The sequence below is a fragment of the Sinohyriopsis cumingii genome, chromosome 12 (genome assembly GCF_028554795.1).
Source record: "Sinohyriopsis cumingii isolate HCF-2022 chromosome 12, ASM2855479v2, whole genome shotgun sequence".
Lineage (NCBI taxonomy): Eukaryota > Metazoa > Mollusca > Bivalvia > Unionida > Unionidae > Sinohyriopsis > Sinohyriopsis cumingii.
The window spans coordinates 119,750,208-119,773,411 of NC_142972.1; the positions used below are offsets into that span (position 1 = coordinate 119,750,208).

At 34.0% G+C, this 23,204-nt stretch overlaps 1 protein-coding gene across 2 annotated transcripts in view; it reads right to left on the reverse strand.

Annotated features, from left to right (window-relative positions):
• Positions 1-19,619, reverse strand: part of LOC149787341 (uncharacterized) — a 44,756-nt gene extending 25,137 nt beyond the window's left edge. For both annotated transcript variants that reach the window (XM_089977893.1, XM_089977892.1), the window contains exons 1-4: positions 19,304-19,619; positions 10,864-12,497; positions 6,648-6,881; positions 1,771-1,878 (exon numbers count right to left, since the gene is read on the reverse strand). In XM_089977893.1, coding sequence (XP_089834019.1) covers positions 1,771-1,878; positions 6,648-6,881; positions 10,864-12,497; positions 19,304-19,513 — 2,186 coding nt within the window. In that variant the 5' untranslated portion in view covers positions 19,514-19,619. The remainder of the gene's footprint in view (positions 1-1,770; positions 1,879-6,647; positions 6,882-10,863; positions 12,498-19,303) is intronic.
• Between the last annotated feature and the right edge of the window lie 3,585 nt (positions 19,620-23,204).

A 23,204-nucleotide genomic window follows, 5' to 3' on the forward strand; every position in this document is an offset into this window, starting at 1 on the left:
GTTATGGACATTGCAAATGTCATGTTCATTTGTTCGCTTGTTCAATCAGATCATAGCTTACACATTTATGTTCTGTTGACAATTTAATTTACCAATCAGATCATAGCTTACACATTTATGTTCTGTAGACAATTTAATTTACCAATCAGATCATAGCTTACACATTTATGAAAGTGGAAACTGAAATTTGGAACATATCATCTCTAATGATAACTCTCCCTAACACAAATTTGCAATGCTTTATCTGATAGGTTACTAAAAAGTAGCTGAACCAGGAACTGCAAAGGTTGCCAGACCATGAACCTTCTTCTATGAGACTCAGATCTACGTATATCTCAATTTTAATCAGACTGGATAAAAAATGAAGCTTTCATTAATACACACACGCAGATACAGTGGATCAAAACCAACAGCCAAGTTTTTTTTAAATCTATACACAATGATGGTAACCTCTAAGACATAAAATATTTCCCTTAATTTGGAACTAAAAATCCATGGCAAAGGAGTATTTCCATACACAGTTCTCTATTAATCATTTCACACCCTCGATAATCCACCAACCCTAAACTCATTGAGCAAAATATATATATATATATATATATATATATATATATATATATATATATATATATATATATATATATATATATATATATATATATATCATCCACTATCAGATCCAAATGTCTGATGTCTTTATTTTTTGAGATAAAGAAGTATCTTATTCTAGCACACATGCAAGCACTTGTATACACAAGATGGAAGTCTTTTGTTCCAACACACACATGCAAGTACTAATATACACAGGAAGTCTCTTGCTCTTACACATGTAAGTACTAATATACACAAGGAAGTATCTTGTTCCAACACACACATGCAAGTACTAATATACACAGGAAGTCTCTTGCTCTTACACATGTAAGTACTAATATATACAAGGAAGTATCTTGTTCCAACATACACATGCAAGTACTAATATACACAGGAAGTCTCTTGCTCTTAGACATGTAAGTACTAATATACACAAGGGAGTATCTTGTTCCAACACACACATGCAAGTACTAATATACACAAGTACATTATTCTTACACAAACATGTAAGCACAAATATACACAAGAAGTATCTGATTTTTACACACACATGCAAGCACTAATATACATAAGTATTCTTACACACACATGCAAGCACTAATATACTCAAGTATCTTATTCTTACACACACATGCAAGCACTAATATACACAAGAAGGATTATGGTTACTTAGCATACTTTTCTTTAAAGACTGAGAATATATTAAATCAGATTTAATTTTAAATAATTAATAATCCTTTTTTATACAAGTCTAACCAAGATCTGCTGCTGACAATATAACAAATATAATCAAGGCATCAGAAAACCTGCAATACTATACAATGTGTGATGCTTAAATGCCGCTAATTTGTTACATTTTTGGGAGTCTAGTCTTTTGTACAATAGTTTTAAAAATAAACATTTACACATGTCAGCATGTAGAATCCTAAATAATGATTTATTACCTGAACTGTGACAGCCATATAAGTAATGTTATATGTTACTGGGATTGTCTAACAAGTGTTAAGAACTCAAGGATTATTTGCAACTCATCCAAATGGCTTTCAGTGCTTCCCTTTACAGTATAAAGTAAAAAGGGTCATCTAAAAGTATCAACATGGTCATCACTATGTCCAGTCTTCTGTGACATGCTTCATATGTGACTAATACAAAATGTGGAAGTTCAATCCTGCTGCGTACCTTTCCTCAATGATTTTCTTCCAGCTGGCCTTCTCAAACATTAAGTCTCGATACAGGTCATTGGATACAATTATGCCATCTTCATGTTCCGCCAACTCTAATACAAACCTGTCAAATAAATTGATCATTAAATCAAGTGAATAAATAATTGAATATACAATGCTGTTGGGCATTTCTGCACACTTAAGGTTTCCGTCTCCAATACTGAAGCAAAATGCATACTGAATTTGACTGATTGACCAAAATAAAATACAGCAATGCTTACCATTTGAAAAGATGCAATTGTCACCAGAATATTCTGTTCAAAATAGATTAATTTTGGACACAGGGGATACCACCCCCCGTGTTTCCCTGACTCGTGATATGTCTACCTATTCTGCACACGGCGTTGAAAAGATGTAATATTTATTAATTGGGCAACAGAAATTAAATACATTACTTTGGACTGTTTCTGTCAGTAGTTCAGTCAAGTAATTAGGTCAGGTTTATAGTTAGCTTTACAAAATTCAACGTAACAATGCCAATAAATGGCTAGAGATATTAAGCAAACCAAACCAAACTTGTAAACTCAGGTGGTGATAAAAAGCAGACCAGAGAGACATTGTTATTACAGTTACTCTCTAATAATTAAAACAACATGAAAACAAAATAAATATAACCTTGCATCCCCTAAAACCGACCCATACCCCATGATGAAGATTAATTAATGATAAGAAGTGTACAACTCTTATGAAAACAGTGTGAGTACAATGATCTGTTTGATGATGATAGTATCATAGACAACACCTTACGGCAATCCACTAAAAACTGTCGAGCAATTATATTCACAAAATTGACAATGCATCCAGTTAGAAATCAAGAATGGCAATAACTCTTTACAAAATCATGGTAGCTAAAATACTTCTCAATATATGCATCTTCAGATGTTGATCACAATATAAACCATGTCTCAGAGCAAGCCATAAACAGCTGCAAAAAAAACCTGCAAAACTAGTGTTAACAAGATTGTGTCATATACTCCATTAAGCTATGAAACAAATACAGCAATAACTAATAAAAAATTGTGGCAGGAAAGAAATCTGTAAATACGTGTATCTTTAGATAAGGAATATGATATTTACCAAGTGACATGGTAATAATCACAAACTGTTCGAATGGAGTTCGTGTCATAACACAAACACTGTATCAAACTACAAGACAAAAATTACAATAACTCTAAAAAGAAACTGCAGAAGCCAAGTCATCTGTTAATATTTGCACCTTTGACAATCAATCAAAAGCTACAAAACTAGTTATGCTAATAAGTGATGAATGTAAGATGCACAGATGGAAAACAGTTGGGCATAAGAATTACTATATATCCCAACCTATAGAGGTACAAAAACTAACTGAAGATAGAATGATAATGAATAACTAATATTATTAAATACTGAGATATTCACTGTGAAATTTGTATTCACAAATCTGTTTCATGAATAAGGATAGATTTGTTTTATAAAACATGTATGCCAACAAGAAAAGAAAATAAAAACAGATTGTTTCAAACAAAAAGTTTCAAAAATGTGTATCAGTAATAGCAAAACTGCTGTAATGGCCTAAAAAAAATCTAAGCAGGTTTTGTGTGTGTGTGTGTCTATATAAATATATATATATATATATATATATATATATATATATATATATATATATATATATATATATATATATATATACACACACACATACAAATAAGCCTCTCAAATTTCATTTGTGCATAAAATCAGTGTCTCTGGGCTGATGGATGGACAGGATCAAATCAAGATGTCCCACATCAACACTTGTACCACCTTATGAGGACTTACTCCTTTACATAAAACTGCCATAAAAGAAGAACTTCCCATATTTTAAGTTGTTCCCAAACTGAATGGAACCAAGGTTACATTTCTGTATGACTGTCAAAAATTCACACATAAAGCTTTAAGAAGCAAACTTCCATGAATTTTTAACCCAATCAAAGGTTTAAAGACTGATTGCAAGCATAGTAAACAAGTTTATTCCTGTCCTAACACAACAGGTAGAATTGGCTTATATACTGTTATATGTCACCTGTTTTTGATTTTACTAAGCTCCAAAGTTACTGTCTTTTGAACAACAAAGTCAGACAAGTTTGCTCAAATTTTTTTAATATTTATACAAGTTAAATGAGTAAATTATTTGTTTTTATATTATCTGGCTCAAATGATAAAACAGAATGGCTTTTATAAGCAATTGTTTTGAACATTCTTAATTCCTACCTCTTTACACTCAGTTCTCCCTATGTTTGCACCACTTCATTCTACTCCTGCTAGGAATAAAAAGTCACATCATTCCTAGGGCCATATTGGTACACCATTCCTAGGCCCATATTGGTACATCATTCCAAGGGCCATATTGGTACATCATTCCTAGGGCCATATTGTTACATCATTCCTAGGGCCATATTGGTACATCATTCCTAGGGCCATATTGGTACACCATTCCTAGGCCCATATTGGTACATCATTCCAAGGGCCATATTGGTACATCATTCCTAGGGCCATATTGGTACATCATTCCTAGGGCCATATTGGTACATCATTCCTAGGGCCATATTGGTACACCATTCCTAGGCCCATATTGGTACATCATTCCTAGGGCCATATTGGTACATCATTCCTAGGGCCATATTGGTACATCATTCCTAGGGCCATATTGGTACACCATTCCTAGGGCCATATTGGTACATCATTCCTAGGGCCATATTGGTACATCATTCCTAGGGCCATACTGGTACACCATTCCTAGGGCCATACTGGTACACCATTCCTAGGGCCATATTGGTACATCATTCCTAGGGCCATATTGGTACATCATTCCTAGGGCCATATTGGTACATAATTCCTAGGGCCATATTGGTACATTATATTGGTACATCATGTACATCATGTCCTGAGAAACATTCTTATCAAGTTCGATTGAAATTAAAAGATCGGATTTTGAGGAGAAGTTGAAAATAGCACTGTGAGTATATAATGCACAACAGATGACGGATGCAAAGCAAAATGATAAACTTGCTTAACATTATAGCCAGGTGAGCTAAACAATAAATGCCTTTATTAAAATTGATGCCTATGCAACAGAAAAAACGGAGTTCCATGACTTGGCATAATCAATTGAGTGTAAAAATGCATCGCAAAACCTGCTTTTCCAAATACTGCACAAAAATCCAACAAGATGAATGCTCCTATAAAAGTCTCGGATTCAGCATATGTGGGTATGTGAGAAAGCTTGCCAGTAGCTTCTCATGGGTCGGTGGTTCTTTCCAAGGTTTTCCCGGGTTCTTCCTCCACCATTAATACTGGCCGCCATGTATAGCCTATCGTGTGCTGAAAAATGGCATTAAACCCCACAACAACAACAACAACCTCCTATAAAGTGTCACAATTATACATACAACAGAGTCAAAAGAAAGAGAGCCAAACGCAAAATGTTATCATAATCTGTGGAGCCTGAAATAAAAAGTTAACTACGATCTGCTTTTGCCCATGATGGATCAAACCTCTTAAGGTGAATCTGCCCCTCAGATTTTGTAAATGGTGAATAGTAACCTGAAAATTTCTACACAAATATCACAGAAATGGAATTAAAACACAAGAACTTAATGTAATCACTGGATCAAAGAAAAGCAGGTCAATATGAGTTCTGCCTATGGTGAGTAGTACACATAAAGTTGTTTTACTGTACATGCAATAGTGTCATAAAGAATCAGCTAAATGTATAAATGTAATGTTAACATATTTGCCACCAATGTCATATGGTGGACATGGCCAGGAATTCCGTTTCATTAAGTGGTAGTAAAATGTGGGAGTACTGAAGTAGCAGTTTCTTAGAGCACTATGTTAACAATATCTCCCAGTTTCTGGCAGCTTTTGCATAAATTCTGACAGGTCCTAGCTCCTGACAGCTTTTTATTTAATTTTGACACGTCTGTTTCATACAGCTTTTGCATGAACTTTGACTTGTCCCAGTTTCTGACAGCTTTTACATAAATTTTTACAAATGAATGAAATAAGACTATCTGCTTCTCAAGAATATTCATTTGAAATGTTTGTTTAATGTTCTGGAAAGTGAAATCTACATATGCCCACTGCAAAGTTAAGCAAACTAGAGGAACTGTTATGGCTCAACACAACAAATCCATAAGTTCTTCATTACATATTAACATCACTGCCCAATCTGACCCCCACCAACCTTGACCCAGGGGACAAAATGCAAAACCCATGACATCTGATGCATCCTTGTGCTATGACTATATTTGTAATGTTTGCTAAAAAATATTCAGAATTGTCTCTGTAAATGTAATTTATGCATATGACCTTTAACACATACACCCCAGAGACACCAGGGGACAGGAACAAAAATGATATGCGCTTGCAGATAGTTGTCACATGAGCAACCTATGTACCAAGTTTTATGATTTTTTTTAAATTATAAATTACACACAGTTCCCCCTACCTTGAACTAGGGGTCCTAATACAAAACCTGACACATGTTTAACATGCCCTTGTGCTATAATTGCCTTTTTTAAGTTTAATAAATTAAAATTCAAAAATGTCTCTGTAAATGCAATTTATGCATATGATCTATAAACTGGGGGGGGGGGGGGGGGGAGAGACATAAACTATATGCTCCTGTCACAAGGCAACCTTTATAACAAGTTTGATGAATGTCTAACTAGCAGGATGAAATGTGGTTATGGATAGATGGATGAATGGACAGCATTACAGTATTCCCCCTTCACAAAGTCAGGATAAAAATGAAGTCAAGAAAATTTCCATCTAGAAATCCTATAGATTTGTGAGGAAAGAATTTTAACTGACCGGTCATCATAGGATGCAATCAACCTCTTTCCAATCCTTCTAGAGGGAGTATAGACAAGGCTCCCATCCTCCTTAAGCTTTTGTAGAACTTCCTGATCTTTAATGGGGTTCTCTGCAGTAGGCCGATATGTCCGCCATTGGGGAACAAAGGCCATTACTTTGTGGCCCCTCTTTTGAAAAAAATTTACACATATTTCTATCCCCTTGCAGGAGAACACTTTTCCATTACCATGGCTGAAATGAGAATGGTAGCTTAATTTATCATTAATTTACTAACATATTATTTTATTTACATAATGCTTGACATTTCTGTTTGGGGGGGAGGGCTATCCATAAAAATGGACACATGACAATTATGTTACGGTCATCAGGGTCTGCATCTGAAACAGTCAACACTCATGGCTGAAGCTATTGTAGAAGTTATTTTTGAGGTTAAAAATTTGAAAAATGTTTAATTTATTTTCTTAAAACTTTTGCAGATAGAAGGAATAATTTACCCTAGCTGCTGATGTAACATGGCAATTCTCCAGGGGTGGGGTGGGGTGAAGGAGAATGATGCATCATTAAGACCCATAAAATAGATTCGATACAGTAGCAACATTTTGGATCCATTTTCTTGTAAACAGTTATCTACTCAACAAGACAATAGGTTAAAAACCTGAACTCATTTTGACCTATCAATACTATCAATCCTAACCTACTGTAGGTTACTTTTACCATATCAGTGTTTTACCTACAAATGGCTTCATGTAAGTCATTTGACTCATCAAGGCATAAAAACAGTGAGTCAAAATCGAAAACCTATGTGTTTTATTCAAGCCAGTGATCAGTTTTCAGTATTTTTTAAACACACAACGAAATTATTAGCCAATAAGGCAATTCCCTTGCCAGAAGCAACTGAACATTCTATGTTTGTTAAAAATCTTGTTGGTAGTTTTATGTCATCAGAAATAATCTGAGCATATATGACAAGGCGTTTATTGTTGGCTATGTCAGTGCTTTCATCTGCCATTGCTGTCACAAATGATGAATTTTGCAGGTCACATGTAAGACTATCCTCAACAATGTTTGATAGGCTCTCCAGTAACTATGAACAGCTATTTATCAAGTCATATTGATTGGCAGAATTCTTCAAAATGCCAATGGCATATTTTTTTTTCAGCCACCAAGTTGTGCATTAAATTAAGAAGAGATTTGTATTTTTTAAAAAGGGATGTCTTCTACACTCAGCCAATGTACACACTTAAGTAACACTTTCACTGCTATGTCTTGTTTGGAAGAATGGTTTTGCAAATCTGCATTTAAATCTGCCTGGTGATGTGGACCTTCAATCAGCAGTTTGAGTTCTGGCAACCCAGCATGCCTTGCCCATGTACTGTTCTGAAAGTTATTGGGGTTTTTTTTTGCATATTTGGTCATATACTTTTTTTTAGCCTCTGTACATATATGGCAAAACATAAAGGTGTCTTCACTATCACATTCTTCACTCAACTTAACTTCTTTTTTTAAAAACGTAGCCAGCTGTATTTTCAACCATTGCTGCACAAAATTCGTTTTATCTTATGAGTAACTGTTACCTCATCTTTGGATAATGAAGGCTCCACTGGTTCAATAACAATATTATTATCATCAGTCGGTCATAAACACGGTCCAAAAGATCATTTTGTGTGTTTCGGCTCTATCTGAATTTTTTGCCTTGGATGCCATTTTCAGTCAAACATAATAGTGATCATATGGTTCTAACATCCTGTTGCTACAAATGATGTGACAGTTACAGGTCACATAAGGTCAGCTCCAGGCTCCACACTCAGTTGAAACTCTATGTAGTATGATAACATTAGCATAAGAAACTGATGTGCATGTGTTTTCCCTGTTTGGGAGAGTTGTAATCCAGCCATTAAAGTAGTTAGACCGAACCTTAATTTTGTGTTAATCGGCAAAACATAATATTGTGGGGTGTCCATTTATGTAGCGGCGGCGACTTTTAGAATGAACCTTTGTTTTTTGTTGGGGTGCGTCAATTTACATACCAGCGACGATTTTTGTGCATCAAATTGGAAAAACCTGCATATTTGATGTATGGTGCATGGGTAGATAGAGCACTGCCTTATTTTCATCATGCCCTCTTGACCCTCAATAACTCTGGTCTCTAAATTTACTTAAACTGAATCCTGGAGATGTACATTTTCCAAATATTCAGAATAAGGTCAATGTTGGCCAGAAAGATAATCAAATGAAAAGTAGAGTCCTCATATACAGTAGTCAAACAGTGTTAGAAGATACCGTGACATCTAAAATGACACCAAAAGATAACAATTGCATTCAATAAATTTATTCGAAGATTTATTAATTTGCCTATAAAGTGTTGATTATTGTCAACTAATGGATTCCCTTTTCTCACCTGGATCATAGATTTTTCCATTTGGATCCTCATTTTCTGAACAGTGATGGTTCAGAACTCAGTGTCCAAGTCCTGCATTTTCTGAACAAAAGTACCCCTCATAGGTGTCCACCCCTCTGATGCATTATGGAGCCAGCATTTAAGGCCAAAAATGACAAATTTACCCCTCACAAGCAGCCACATTCTGTCTGTCCAGAACCAATATTTAATTCAAACAGTAAAGTATGTAATCAAAATATCTCTACCAACATCTGTTTCCTGATGTCAGGTTTTTATTACTGAAAGAATTGCTGGCTAAAGTATATTATAATACGTACCACTGCACGTCTTATTTTAATACAGACAATGGATACAAGGGGAAATAAATATATAAAACGGAATATTACAACTGAAAATCCCCTGGTTTTCACTGAGACAGATAGCCCCTATTTCAATCAAGTAGGAGGAATGCTGTCGATGTGGAATGAAGGAGGATGTAATTTTATACAATATATCATAATATTGAAACAGAAAGGGAATAAGGACAACGGATAAAGTTTCATATTCTCAGTGAAATACATATAAAGGTCTCTATAACAGGACTGTACACAAGTCGAGGCATAGAACTTGAGACCAAGGTAACAACAATACAACAGAATGTATACCAAAGTATACACCTTGGAAAGAAAAAGGATACTGATGGATGAACATTCCACAAGAACAGATAGTCTTCATCAGGAAAGACATTCATACTTCTAAGGAATGAATGAAGAGACATGTTTAACGGCTTCCTTAACTCTTAACTATTCTCTATATTCTACTGTAACTCTTCTAAACTATTTGTAAACATACAAACACAACACAATTGTATGCTTTTTATGTATTTACATTCATTATTAGACTCATTTCAGATTTACCAAATGATTTCAACAGAAAGTAACTTGGTAATTTGTAACTTGATTCCTGAACTTACATTTGTCTTACTCATTTGTGAGAGTTACTCTAGATTTACCAAATGATTTCACCAGAGTTGCTACTAAGTGCCAGACTAGAATAACTTATAACTAAGCGGCCATAATTTGAACTCATGCGTCAAAAAATTTCCTTATTCCTCTTTTACACCAAACAATTACATTTACTTCCTTCTCTTTTACTTAACATTTAAACTGATTCTACAAAACTTAAATTTTGCATAACTAAATAACTCAATAAATTTTATTTAAACCAGCCAGTCCGTACAAAATACAAGGGTTAACATACAAAACAATATAGCACAAAACACACTGCAAACACTGGACAACACTGATCCCTGGCATGGATCACTTCTGTAAACAAAACTCGAAGACCAGCCAAGGTCCAAGAGTATCTAAACACTAGTTAGGGAGGTTTACAAAACCTAGAACAAAATTTAATAAAATCCAAATTTATTAAAACTGATACAATAAAAGACATATTGGGGAAAAACATAAACACATAAAAGCCTTTAACTTTAAACACTAAGGGGTATCCTCTATGATGCAAGTCTGACAGAGACCACACCAATAAATTTTAATACAGGAAAATGCAAAGGTTCATGTGCACCTATTTTCTACATTTGATTATGTGGATATATACTTTGTCCAGATAATCAGATAAATTTCACTAATAATTATAAAACTATATGAAATTCTGAAATAGACAAGTTGGGAGATTTAATGATGTGGCAGTTCTGGGTAACCACAGGTATTAAATAACTTACAAACTATAAGATAAATTAGTATATAGGGACAGGACCATATACTTGCATCATATTCTATTAAATGCATCAAATCAAACCAAAAACAAGAAAATACTTACGTCATAGCAACATTGGAACCATCAATCACAATGTAACGAAGTTCATCTTCCTTTTTAGGCTGATATTTGCGCTGCTTAGCCACTGGAGCTGAGTAAGCTCCCCTGGTTGGTGAAGCTTCTCTTGGTCCTTTCCCCCACATCTGTGTCTGAGAGGCCTGATATGGAGGTGGAAAGTTATTTGCAGACTGGCCACCAGACATCTGCTGTGTAGGCTGAAAGTACTTGAAGTCATTATCTTTTATGGCAACAGAACCAGATGCTTGTGGGACATAACTTTTTCCAGGTCTCCATGCTTCCATTAGACAAGTCTCTTCTTTACCATTATCTTCAAAACTGTCACATAGGTCTATTACATCACATGCAATACCATTGGCTTCTTTATCAGACTGTTTACCATATATAGGAAAATTTCCCTTTCCTTCCTGTTTGTTTTCTTGACGAGATGGTTGTTCTGTGCTGTCTTCTCTTGTCCTTTTCTCTCCAAATGTTGAATCTTTCCGCTTCTTCGTTTTTCCTTTCTTCTTGGATTTCTCTTGCTTATTCTGCTGCTGCTGAATTTGCTGAAAGTTCAGTTGTAGTAATTTCTGACGTTCAGCATTTCTACGAATCAGCTCTTCTCTTGAACAATTTGGATCTTCCTGAAGAAAATCCCTAAATAATCGCTCTTTGTAATTACCAGGTAAATCTCGTTTAAAAGGACTATTCACTGGACTTGGTGGAGGTGGAATATTTTGGTTAAATCCTGATGCTGGTGACTTTTCTTCACTGTTGTCCAGTTTCTCAACAGGTACACTAGGACTTGTCTCCATTTCTGTATCAGTCTTCTCTTTCATTTTGTTAAGCAAATCAAGAAAATCTGATGGCCTAGTTTTTTCATCCACAAACTTCAAAGCATCTTCAATCTCTGTCTGCTTGTAGCCAACAGAAACTCCAAGGTTTCTTAAATATTCATGCTGCTTTCTGAAAAGTGGAGAGGGTGGAGGATTAGAAATAATTGTATTAGTCAATTTTTCACTGATGCTTCCAACAGCTGGCTGATCAATCTCCATTTTATCCATTACCTTTGCTTCCAGTGGTGGCAGCTTATTATCATGAAAAATTGAAATGTGTCCACTTCTTGGCTTCTGGAGTACAATGTCTTTCATGTCCTTTTCCTCTCCATCAGCAAAGAGCTGGTCTTCATCAACATCATCCTCAACAAAGTTTTCATGTAAACATTGAACAAGAACACGTTTAATTGACTCAGGTGCATGTGAATAGTCATTAACATTAATTGTTCCGTCACTGTGCTCAGATAGGGCCCTCTCTAATTTCATCGAGAGTCTCTCAGATGCCTTAGAGCTGGGGCCTTCAGGGCTAAGCCCCAGATGACCACTTTTACTGTCTACCTGTCCATCTTCCTCCACATCATCCTCACGTTTGTTGAACATTTCCTCCATCATGGACAGTGCAAGTGTGACAGCTAGGTCCGAACCACATACTGCAAAATTTGATTGCTTTTCATCACTGGGAACAATAAAAGCATTTGTCTGCTTTTCTATTTCCTCCAGGTTTTCATCAGTGAATAGACCAATAAAGGGAGGAAAATCTATTTTATGACTTTCATTTGGAGAACAAATGGCTAAGATGTACTCCTGTAATAAAAATGATAAGAGAAGACTCAGAAAATGCAGTCAAAAGCTCTATCAGAACAAAATTTGATAAAGTCTTTGAAAAGATTTACATAGCTAAATTGATGGAAAATGGGCAAACTATGGGTACAAATGGAGATCAAAGTCAGTTAACTACCCTACAACAGAAAATCCAGTCCAAAAATATTATCTTCCAAATTTTGTTACTATTTTATACTGTTTAGAATACTGCTAATTGATAAAATAAATTTTTGACCCATGTACTTTAAATTAAATATTTCATACGATCAATTAATTAATGAAAAGGTTGTTTTAAATAAAGCAAATATATCAAAATCTGAGACCACAGCATCAAAAACTTGATATATAGAGGATATGTTCTTTCCCCATGTCAATACACAGTACATTTCATCATGTAATACAACAAACAAATATGATATTTTAATGAACGGTGAAGCCACGATTTAGGATATATAGTTTCTGTACCACAAGATGAAATATATCTGGCATGCAGGAAAAGAAAATGTTCTTTTTATTATGTATCAAACTTGCTCCTGAAACAATGCTTAGAAGATTACTCTCACTCTTTAGCACCCTGCCCCAACCACGCTATACATAAATTCACCTTTAGCACCCTGCCCCAACCACGCTATACATAAATTCACCTTTAGCACCCTGCCCCAACCACGCTATACATAAATTCACCTTTAGCACCTTGCCCCAACCATGCATTACATAAATTCACCTTTAGCACCCTGCCCCAACCACGCTATACATAAATTCACCTTTAGCACACTGCACCAATCACGCTATACATAAATTCACCTCACTTTCAACCTCAATCATCAGCTGATCATACAAATATAAGTGACTTAAGAGAAAACTAGGATTGGGGTGACATAATCTGTTGCAATCAATTATATTTTTGAAATTCTGTAAACTATCTTGTCAAGATAGTAAAGGGAAATAACTTCAAAGAAATGTGGTGTGGGTTCAAATTTCTTCAAAGAAAATAACTTCCATGTTTGAAAGGTAATGCAACCTCCATTTATTTCTACTGGCTCACAAAGTGCTCTTTTTTCTTGCTGCAGGTATAACTTCTATAAGCACACACAATCAAGCATTACATAACATGACAGGAAATCTTGTATTTTCAAATTTGAAAATATAGAAATATATTTTTTCAGATTTCAAAATATATAAATGGAAAAACATTTTAAAAAATTGCAAATAATTTTCTATATTTCACACTTAAGTATATGTTACAAAATCTTCAATTAGCAAACAGATATTTTCACATATAAAATTTTGGATATTCTCATACCAAAGAAAAAAATTATTGTTATGAAATATATTCTGAAGATAATAAAATATTAGCAGTTATGGTTTCCAAAAATACTCAGTAAAAAAATAAAATAAAATAGAGACAACAGTCATACATGTATATAATTATATTGTTATAAATGATATACAATACATCACTTTTTAAAAAATAGACATTTTAATGATTATGATAAAAAAATTTGCAAATATTTTCTGTGATAATGTAAATTCAATGGAGGATGGTTTACAAGAAAGAAAGAAAGAAAACAAATGTAAAACACTGGCAAAAGGAAAAATGAACTCTACACGTATTTGAATTTACTTCCAATTTTGTTAAAATTATGTGACAAAAATTGGAGTTTAGTATTTCAAAATTTCCTTGAGGCAAGTTTTTCAGAATGATATTGATAGGCTTTTCCTGTGATGTTGTCTAACTAGGAGGTAACTGATTAACCAAGGCAATTACTATAAATTTACAACTTTTTCAAAATAAGATCCAGCGCCGAAGGCATCAATGTGTCTGTAGTCTTGAATGTGCTAATGTACATGTACCAGTGTGATAATGTATTGAGTCTTCCATCTAATCATAATAATATAGTCCAAGTCAGAGAGAATTAGATCTCCATTCCCATCCAGCCACCAATGAAAAGCTTTCAAAAACATTTTCATTGCAAGAATGCTGATATGTAAATAATGGGGGGGGGGGCACACTCCACTGCACCAGCTTCAAGTGTTCCGAGCCAGCAGCTGTTTAGTGGCACAGGCCAGATTTGTTGGAATCGTCGTGGATCGTTACTTGGTGAGAAGGGAGAAATGTTACTGTTGATTAAATACAACCTACCTCAACTAGGCTTTCAGTATTAGCTGCAGCCAGCATTGTGATGTCTAACTTTAGTCTTAAAGCATGCATATTATTAAATTTAATTATCATTGGGCTATTGTTATTAACATTTTTTAGTCATTTATTGAAATCTAGTAATGAAGGTAAGTTAAAAGACTAGTTTAATACATTTTCATTTATTTATATCTTGAATTGGCAAACCATAAGTTTTATCAGTGTTACCGTAGTTTCAAAGTTTTTCAAGTTTTATGTTTGTTATATCAATATAAGGGAGTAATGTAGCATTACTCCAAGCACTGGCCTAAGGAGAATTACTCTAAAGACTATATACTTATAAATATATATATTTTATTACGAGGATGTATATTAAGATCCCTATGGTTGACGAATGTAAGGACATTAATTACCACTAATAGTACTAGGACTATTTCAACCTTACCGCTAAACAAGCATATCAATAATTCGCTCCATATTGGGTTTCTGCTTGGTATCGAACCTAGGACCTCTGAATGCGAGATAAGACAACTATCGCCTGCCTGCACGTTCCAGCACGCATACTACCACGGCCACCTCCACATCACCAAAAATGATGTTTCGGTTGCCGTTCATATACGGTACTAGAACGTGCAGACACTCTCGAAACATCAGTACAGCTTTACCTGACACCAGGCTGACCAGTCCTGTCACTAGCCTCTTAGGGGGCACTCACCAGTTATTATGTACTTTTTTGAGAGTGATGTATGTAAGGTGAAATTGGTTGTATTTAAAACATGCACAATCGAGAGAATGTTGGCATACCTCTTTGCTGCATTAATGTAATGTGGATGATATTTCTTTGGATACTGTACTTTTGGAATTGTATATGTTCTAAGCACACTGCTAACTGAAATTGCTTTAAATAAATCAGCTTGAATTAGCTTCAAGTATACTATCCATAGCAGCTATTAAAATAGGGAAATGAATTTTGCCAGACTAGACAGTACCGGCTTTTGAAAGTGCAATGAATGAATTACCAACTATATAAAATGTAAAAAAGTTATCGCCTCTTTTTTATATAATTTACCTCAGAAGTTCAGGAAAGGAAAATGACCAAGTGGAGCTAGCACTTTTTTGAAAGGTGCACATCTGGAGTAAGTCCAAGCTGTATACTCTATAACCCATATTACACCCATCAATCATACACCAAAATAATGGCAATAAAAGGTTCTTTGAACTATACCTAAGATATACAAGGTTTTTTTAAATAGCCAGTATAACCAGTGAGGAAAGCCGGGGAAATTAATTTTCTTTAAAATTCTAACCCTATGCAAAATATGAAACTGTAGAGCACCACCATAATGCAACTTTTGTAAATCTTTGGTATGACTCTGCCAGGGTTTGAACCCATGACCTGTCACATATAAGGCAGACACTAACCACAAGGCTAACGGAGCAGTAAAATAACACTACTGAAGAATATCAGTTGTTTTGTAACCTGGTAATTTTGTAACCAGGATTCTTATCCAGCAATTTCAAAAGATGTTATTATAATCTTGTTTCACACCTTCTTTGGTAATGATTAAACTAGACCAAATACTACTATAATTATAATTTAAGTATTATTCAAAGTACTGTTTTGTTACTTTGATTAAAAGTTACACTTCCTTATTATTTTTCTCTAAGTACAATATTTTATAAATTAAATCTTACTGATTGCTTTGTAAATACTTTTCTTGATGCCTTACAACCTAACCATTAAGCTGTTCTGTTCTATTTGTACAGGTCTTACACACTAGTGTGACCCACTGTAACATAATGGTTGGGGTCCATAAAACCCGACTGTGTTACATACCAAACCATGTTATAGGCAACCAAGTCAGTCACCTGAAGAAAATGATGCATGTAATCCCAAAAATGACCAGGGGTGTGGGAGGAGGTAATAAAAGTGGGCACAAAAATACATGATTTTGATTAAATACAAAACTAGTCTGAAATACAACTGTATATTGACAAATTACATTTTTTGTAGTACAATCTATAATGCGTTAAGAAATGTACATGTACATGAAAAATCTAGGAATCTGAGTATAGATCACATTATAAAATTCATGTATCAATCATATCCCATTAAAAAACACAAATAACACATTTTTAAAAAAAATGGTAGCCCTTGTTTGATCTGTCTTCTTTTGTCAACAAACATGTCACTAAACAATTCACTATGATAGTGTTCCCAGTAGCTATAGTTGTTTACATGCGACATGTACATGTACTTAAATTGGCCTAGATTTTGGTCAACTGGAGACAGCTGTCATCTTGCCTAGGCTATTCAGGGGATAAGGCTATTCAGAGGGAAATGAAAACATGTCGCAAATTAAAATGCTGAACAGTTTCAATTAACTTGAGGGCCAAATATCAATGGTTTCAAAAGATTGGGAATTTAATTTTTGTTTTCTGCTGCTGTTGGTAGTGATGATAAGCATCAACATTTCTCCTGCAAAAAGAAAACTTTCACAGCACAATAATTGTCTTCAAGTCACTTTGGAAAATGCAACAATTCATCTGATTTCTATTGTTATTATTTAAGTTTGGTGCTGACTTCCGCTGATGAAAGGTGCTTTGCTTTTATTGAAGACTGAAGTCAGCTTGCTTTGATGAACAGTGCAAGTGCTACTGAAGTTGCCACTAAAGAACAACTTTGGAGAATCAAACAGTTTCCCAGTTGTTATTGCAGTGGCAACATCAAATAACTGTAGAACATTGAGACTTAAAAGTTTTTTCATTTGTTGAGTATTTATACAGAACAGTCAGTGCTTCAAAGATAGTCATTTTGCTTTGAAGTTTCTGCATAACTATTTTTGAGGGTTATATTTTTTTTTCATTTGGTCAATTGTAGCCATTTCTATTCCTGCATTCAAAGGCTGGGTGATCATAGCTAGTCCAGTAGCATGACTATTTGAGTGTATCACAGCATACAGTACTCGAACCAGATGTCTGCATAACCAGATAATAATATAACAATGCACTGTTAAGATGGTTTGTCAATATGAACAAAGGATTTGTTTATTTAGCAATAGATAATTCCAGTGCATTTTGTAGCTTCCTTTTAAGGTACCTTCGAATTTCTCTACTCCAAACCCAAGATTCTAATACAAGTGTAAATAGCCAACAATGTTATCATAAAATAAACACACCAATAAGGGAAAAAATTGCAATTTGTGACACTGGCAAAGCCCAGCACGATCCCTAAATAAACATTTTATGTTATTTTTCAAAGTTTTAAGAAGAAAAAATACTTTTTTGTGTACAAGAAAAATACTTGTATAAGAAACTTCATAAGCCACACTTCAATTGTTTTATATTAGAATTCATATGTGATCTCTTCCCAAAAATGAGAGTAAACATTCTACACTTTATTTTTCTTATTTGTAAGAATATATTGTTTCATGTGCAAGAAAAATATATGCATAGGAAATTCAGGAGCCATGCCATGATCATGTTATATCCAAATTTGTGTTACAACCAAGCATGTTAAAGTGGGGTTACACTGTATTTACATAATTGTTAACTGATTTTATGCACTTTAAAACTTATGTATACAAACTGTTATTTTAAGATTCGTTTTATACTTTTTGCATATTGTTCTGATTTTACTTTTTTGTCATTCGATGCACTATAATACTTAAGTACAGAAACTATCACTTTTAGATCCATTTCAAACTCATATATTGTTTTGATTTTCTTCTTTTATTGTACTTTCATTAGTTTTACAATCTGGCTTCTTTTTGAATTGTAACAATAAAAACATAATTATAAACACTGACAATTTCATTTCTATTAACTAATGTTAACAGAAAATAGAATAGCATGTGATGAAATACTTGGTACGAGACATCCCCGTTTTATGAAGAAAAAAACAGCGTACAAAGAACCCCCTGCAAAATGAAAGAGAGGACATAATCCCCTCTACCAGTATACATTTAGAAAATTTTAAACTATCCCAAATATACATCTTCAACATGGCACTTTGAAGCTTTGTGTTGGCTTCCCTGTAGTAGTTAAAAGTCATATAATATAGTTAGATCTTAACAGACAAGAAGATTAAGATGAATAAAGATCATTTTGTTTCAAAGACTGACTGCACACACACATACTTTGTCACCTCACTTTCATAAGTACTGAGTTTACCATTATTTTTATATTTTGGGAAGTACTTAAAAAGCTATGCCACAGTTTTATTGGATAAACATGAAATTCCATAATTAAATTAAATACAAGGTATATATGCCAAGTTTTTTCCCCCTAGGGTGTAAGTACTTAAAAGCTATGCCTCATTTTATTGGCTAAAAAGCAAATTAAATAATTTAATTAAATATGAGATATATTGAAGATATGTCACATTTCTTTTGTTTTTACCTTATCCAGTTCAAAATAGGCCAGTATGTGTTGACGGTTTAAAAAAATTTTACTGAAGAGAGAGGATTATGTCCTTTCTTACATTTTACTCGAGGGATTTTGTTCTGTGGAAATTTGTTCTACACCCGAACAGATCTGCATCCTTCCTTCTTCCAAAAATGTGCTGGGTTAACCTGAAGCATTCTATGAGAACTATGAACACTTGTACTAAAAGCCTACACGACTTGCACGAATTGTACTCTAAATGTACCTTCGCATCCTTTCTGTCACCACATTCGCCCTCAACCATAATCCACTGCTTTGTGCCCTGCTCAACAGTTAAATCTTCAACACCGACATGAACATTATACATTCGCTCTATTTTTGATTGATAGCGTTTTATCAAGTCGACTTTGTCAACATCAACGATAAATTCATCTATGATTTGAAGAATTTGAACGTCACTGTCGTTAGCAGACATTCTTATTACATGAAGAGCTTCAATATAAAAACTGAAAGTACTGTTTTAGATATTACTCGTAACAGATTCAAATTTGAGTAAGCAAAATCAATAGAGAATATGGAACCGGAAGTATATTAAGGAAATATCACTAGGACGCTTTAAATGTGTATGAAGAAGAAAGAAAGCGTTTTAAAACCTGGAATAAATACGTCATAATAGTCTGCATAAAGTACTAAAAATAATGCTCACCTCGTGATGAGTGTGATCCCGAGATAATGGGGGGGGGGGGATATGGGGGGGGGGGGGCCTAAATATGTTGGCAAAGGGTGTGTCTGTCAGAAGGAACCCCAAGTTAGTTTGAAGTTACTGCATTTCATGTTATACAGATAACCTTATGGGCAGCCGTCACCGCCAAAATTACATTAATCAAATAATGTAGTATGAAATCAAATGATTTAACCCAGCAAATGAAATGAAAAATACAGATTCCAAATGATGTGGTGTCACATGAAATGATTTAACGAAGAAAACCTAATGATGAATTTAGATTCCATATGACGTGGTATTTAATGAAATGATGTGTATGAAATGAAATGATTTAACCCAACAAACGGAATGATGAATTCAGGTTCCAAACGATGTGTGATTTGAAATGATGTAGCACGAAATTAAATGATTGAATACCAAAAATGAAAAATTGAATTCTGATTCCAAATGATGTGGTATTAAATGAAATGACTTAGCATGAAACTAGACAAAAGAATAAAACAAAATGATGATATTTGCCTCCAAATGAATTGGTAATAAATAAAATGGTGTAGTCTAAATCGAAATGATTCAACTCAGAAAATGAAATCATGAATTTAAATTCCAAATGATCTGGTATTAAATAAAATGATATAAACAACAAAACGGAATGATGAATTCTGATTCCAAATGTCTTTTTATTAATTGAATTTATATTGCATAAAATCTAATGATTTAAACCAATAAATGAAATACTGAATACTGTAGTCTAAAATAAAATGATTCAATCGAACAAATGAAATGAATTTAGACTGCAAATGATTTGGTATTGAATAAAATGGTCTGAAGAACCGAGTGGAATAATGAATTAAGATTCCAAAGGATGTGGTTATAAATTAAATGTGTTGAAAGTAAAGGGTCTGACTGGGAACAGCACTACATTGTAAGGTCAAACTGCAAATAATCTAGCGTAAATCCAAACATACACAAGAGGTGTTGCTATCCATGATGTATGGTGTCAGCACGCTCAGATTTATAATCTAGAGAAGTATGCTCAACATTCGGTTGAGATTTTTGCAGACGAAACTTGTACAGCCAATGTGTTTTTTTCTCAATCAGCATCAAGTGATTTGATCTACATTAACGAATGTACGTGTGTTCTTCAACATTTCTCCGTCTTGTACTGCGCGAGCTTCAAAGGTTTCCAAAACCTAACAACTGAAGATAAAAATGTGCGTTTGTCTACCATTGTTTTCGGCGACACATCGGTGAATGTTAATACTGCTAATTTTAAAATTCCCATCACTGAAAGTATTGGATAGACCTTAGAGCTTTTTAACATATTGCACTGCATCTTTTTAGTGGTAGCGCAGGAGAACTAATGTTTTTTTATGATTTTTATTTTGCTTAGACAATTACGTTAATCCGTCTTAGGTTGAGAACATTGTTGTTTTGCTTTTAACCCATAAAAATAATATGTTTCTTTTCCACAAGTCTTTGTCTTTGACAAAAAAGAATTCAACTTTATTACATTGAAGAATTGGATGATGTGCAACTCAGACAAGGAAATGATGTCTGAGTTATTTATAGTATTGTCATGCAAGTATAATAGCTTATAGAAACAACATTTCTTTTTGGCAACAAAACAAAGATGATTGAAAGGCCGGAGGTATATCAAAGATCCAATACGTATGAATTGAAAGAATGGTTTACTGAATAATATACCTACACATGCAAGCAAATAAAAAAAAAGATTCACTGACACAAAAGTTTATGTTAGTCACGTTGACCATTAATAGAAAAGCAGATATAGCAAGTATGAAAGTATATGACAGATAATAACGGATTTACAAAAATACAGTTTTATTTCAACAGATGTTCAAAGAAAGAAGACCTGAAATCATATAATTTGATCTTGAAAAAGGAATTAAATGATTAATTCGACAAGGAGAACATCAATTACTTCTCCATTTCACAAGAAAACATTAGTTGTGCAAAAATGTAACAGAAATGTAAAGGAAATACTTTACGCAAAACGAAACTTTGAAGTTTTTGAGTGAAACAGGAACACCTATTACATACTAATGATCGTGACTCCGATTGAATGAAACAAGAAGAAAAACAAAGAAAAAAAGGATTAACATATTTGACTATTTAACAACTTCTGCCTTTTAGCATATCAACATTTAAAACAACGGAAATAATTAAATGGCCACATTTTTTTAGATAGCTCCTTAAAACTTTTATATCAAAAAATGAACTACTTGGAAGATTTTAAGTTGTCTGCTGTACTCTTACGAACAATTAGGGGAAAAAAATCAAAGTGTTGATAGCTACAAACAACGGCAATACTGCATATATTTGTCCCGTAATTTGTAAAGAGATCATTATTGGATATATATAAAGTGGCATACATACCTGAAGAGAGTAAATTCAGTTTCCTGCTAAGCAATACTTTGATTAAAATCATTGATTAGCAGATAAACCCAAAACATAACATGTAGGGAACTAAAAGGTGGTCTTGATAATTAGTCCTTACTCGAATTTCTGCTATCCCAGTACACTGAACGTAAAAATCAAGTATCACATTTTAGACATAATAAATAAAAATGAAATGTCAAATGTTCCCAACGCGTATTGGACAACTTACAAACCAAAGTTGAACAGAGGAGTGAAAGTACAAGATAAATTCTTAAACAAAAGTGGCATATTTAACATTACCTGATTATTTGTAGTCACATACCAACACTCAGAAAGTTCATACTTCATACAGTGGTTAAGACTAAGTAAGCTAATATAGATGAAAATAAGAAGACAGACAAAATATTTTTATATGATGTGCGGCCTGCGTTCAGTAACATGTCAGATTGGCCCAGTACGGAAAAGGCCCGGGTTAAAAAGGCCCGGTCCAGAAAGGCCAGTAACCAGTCAGAAAGGGCCTGAACGGAAAAGGCCCGGGTTACAAAGGACCGTTTAAAAGATTGACTAATAATAATAATAATAATAAGAAGAAGAAGAAGAAGAAGAAGAAGAAGAAGAAGAACAACAACAACAACAACAAAAAAAGAAAGAAAGAAAGAAAGAAAGAAAAAAGACAGCGTTTCTACAATACCCATATCTATTCACGTCCAAGTCGATGAAACTTTTACATATATTGCTAAAACACTGAGCTGAAAAAAAAACTGAAGTACTGGTCAGTGAGAATTAACACCTAGACAAAAATAAAGCACGGATAGCATGCAGCAGACCATTACCGATTACGCAGATTGTAGTACCGATATTAGGAAAAAAAATCGGCGATTGCATTGTAATTTTCACACTTCCTTTACCTGTTTTTCTGTCTCATATTTATTTAATATGTTAGGAAAGTCTGATACCCACAATTAAGACGCAAATAAAAGTCTTTACAATCACAACTCTTTCCCATGCCTCCAGTCTCAACAGCGCTTGATGTGTCATATGA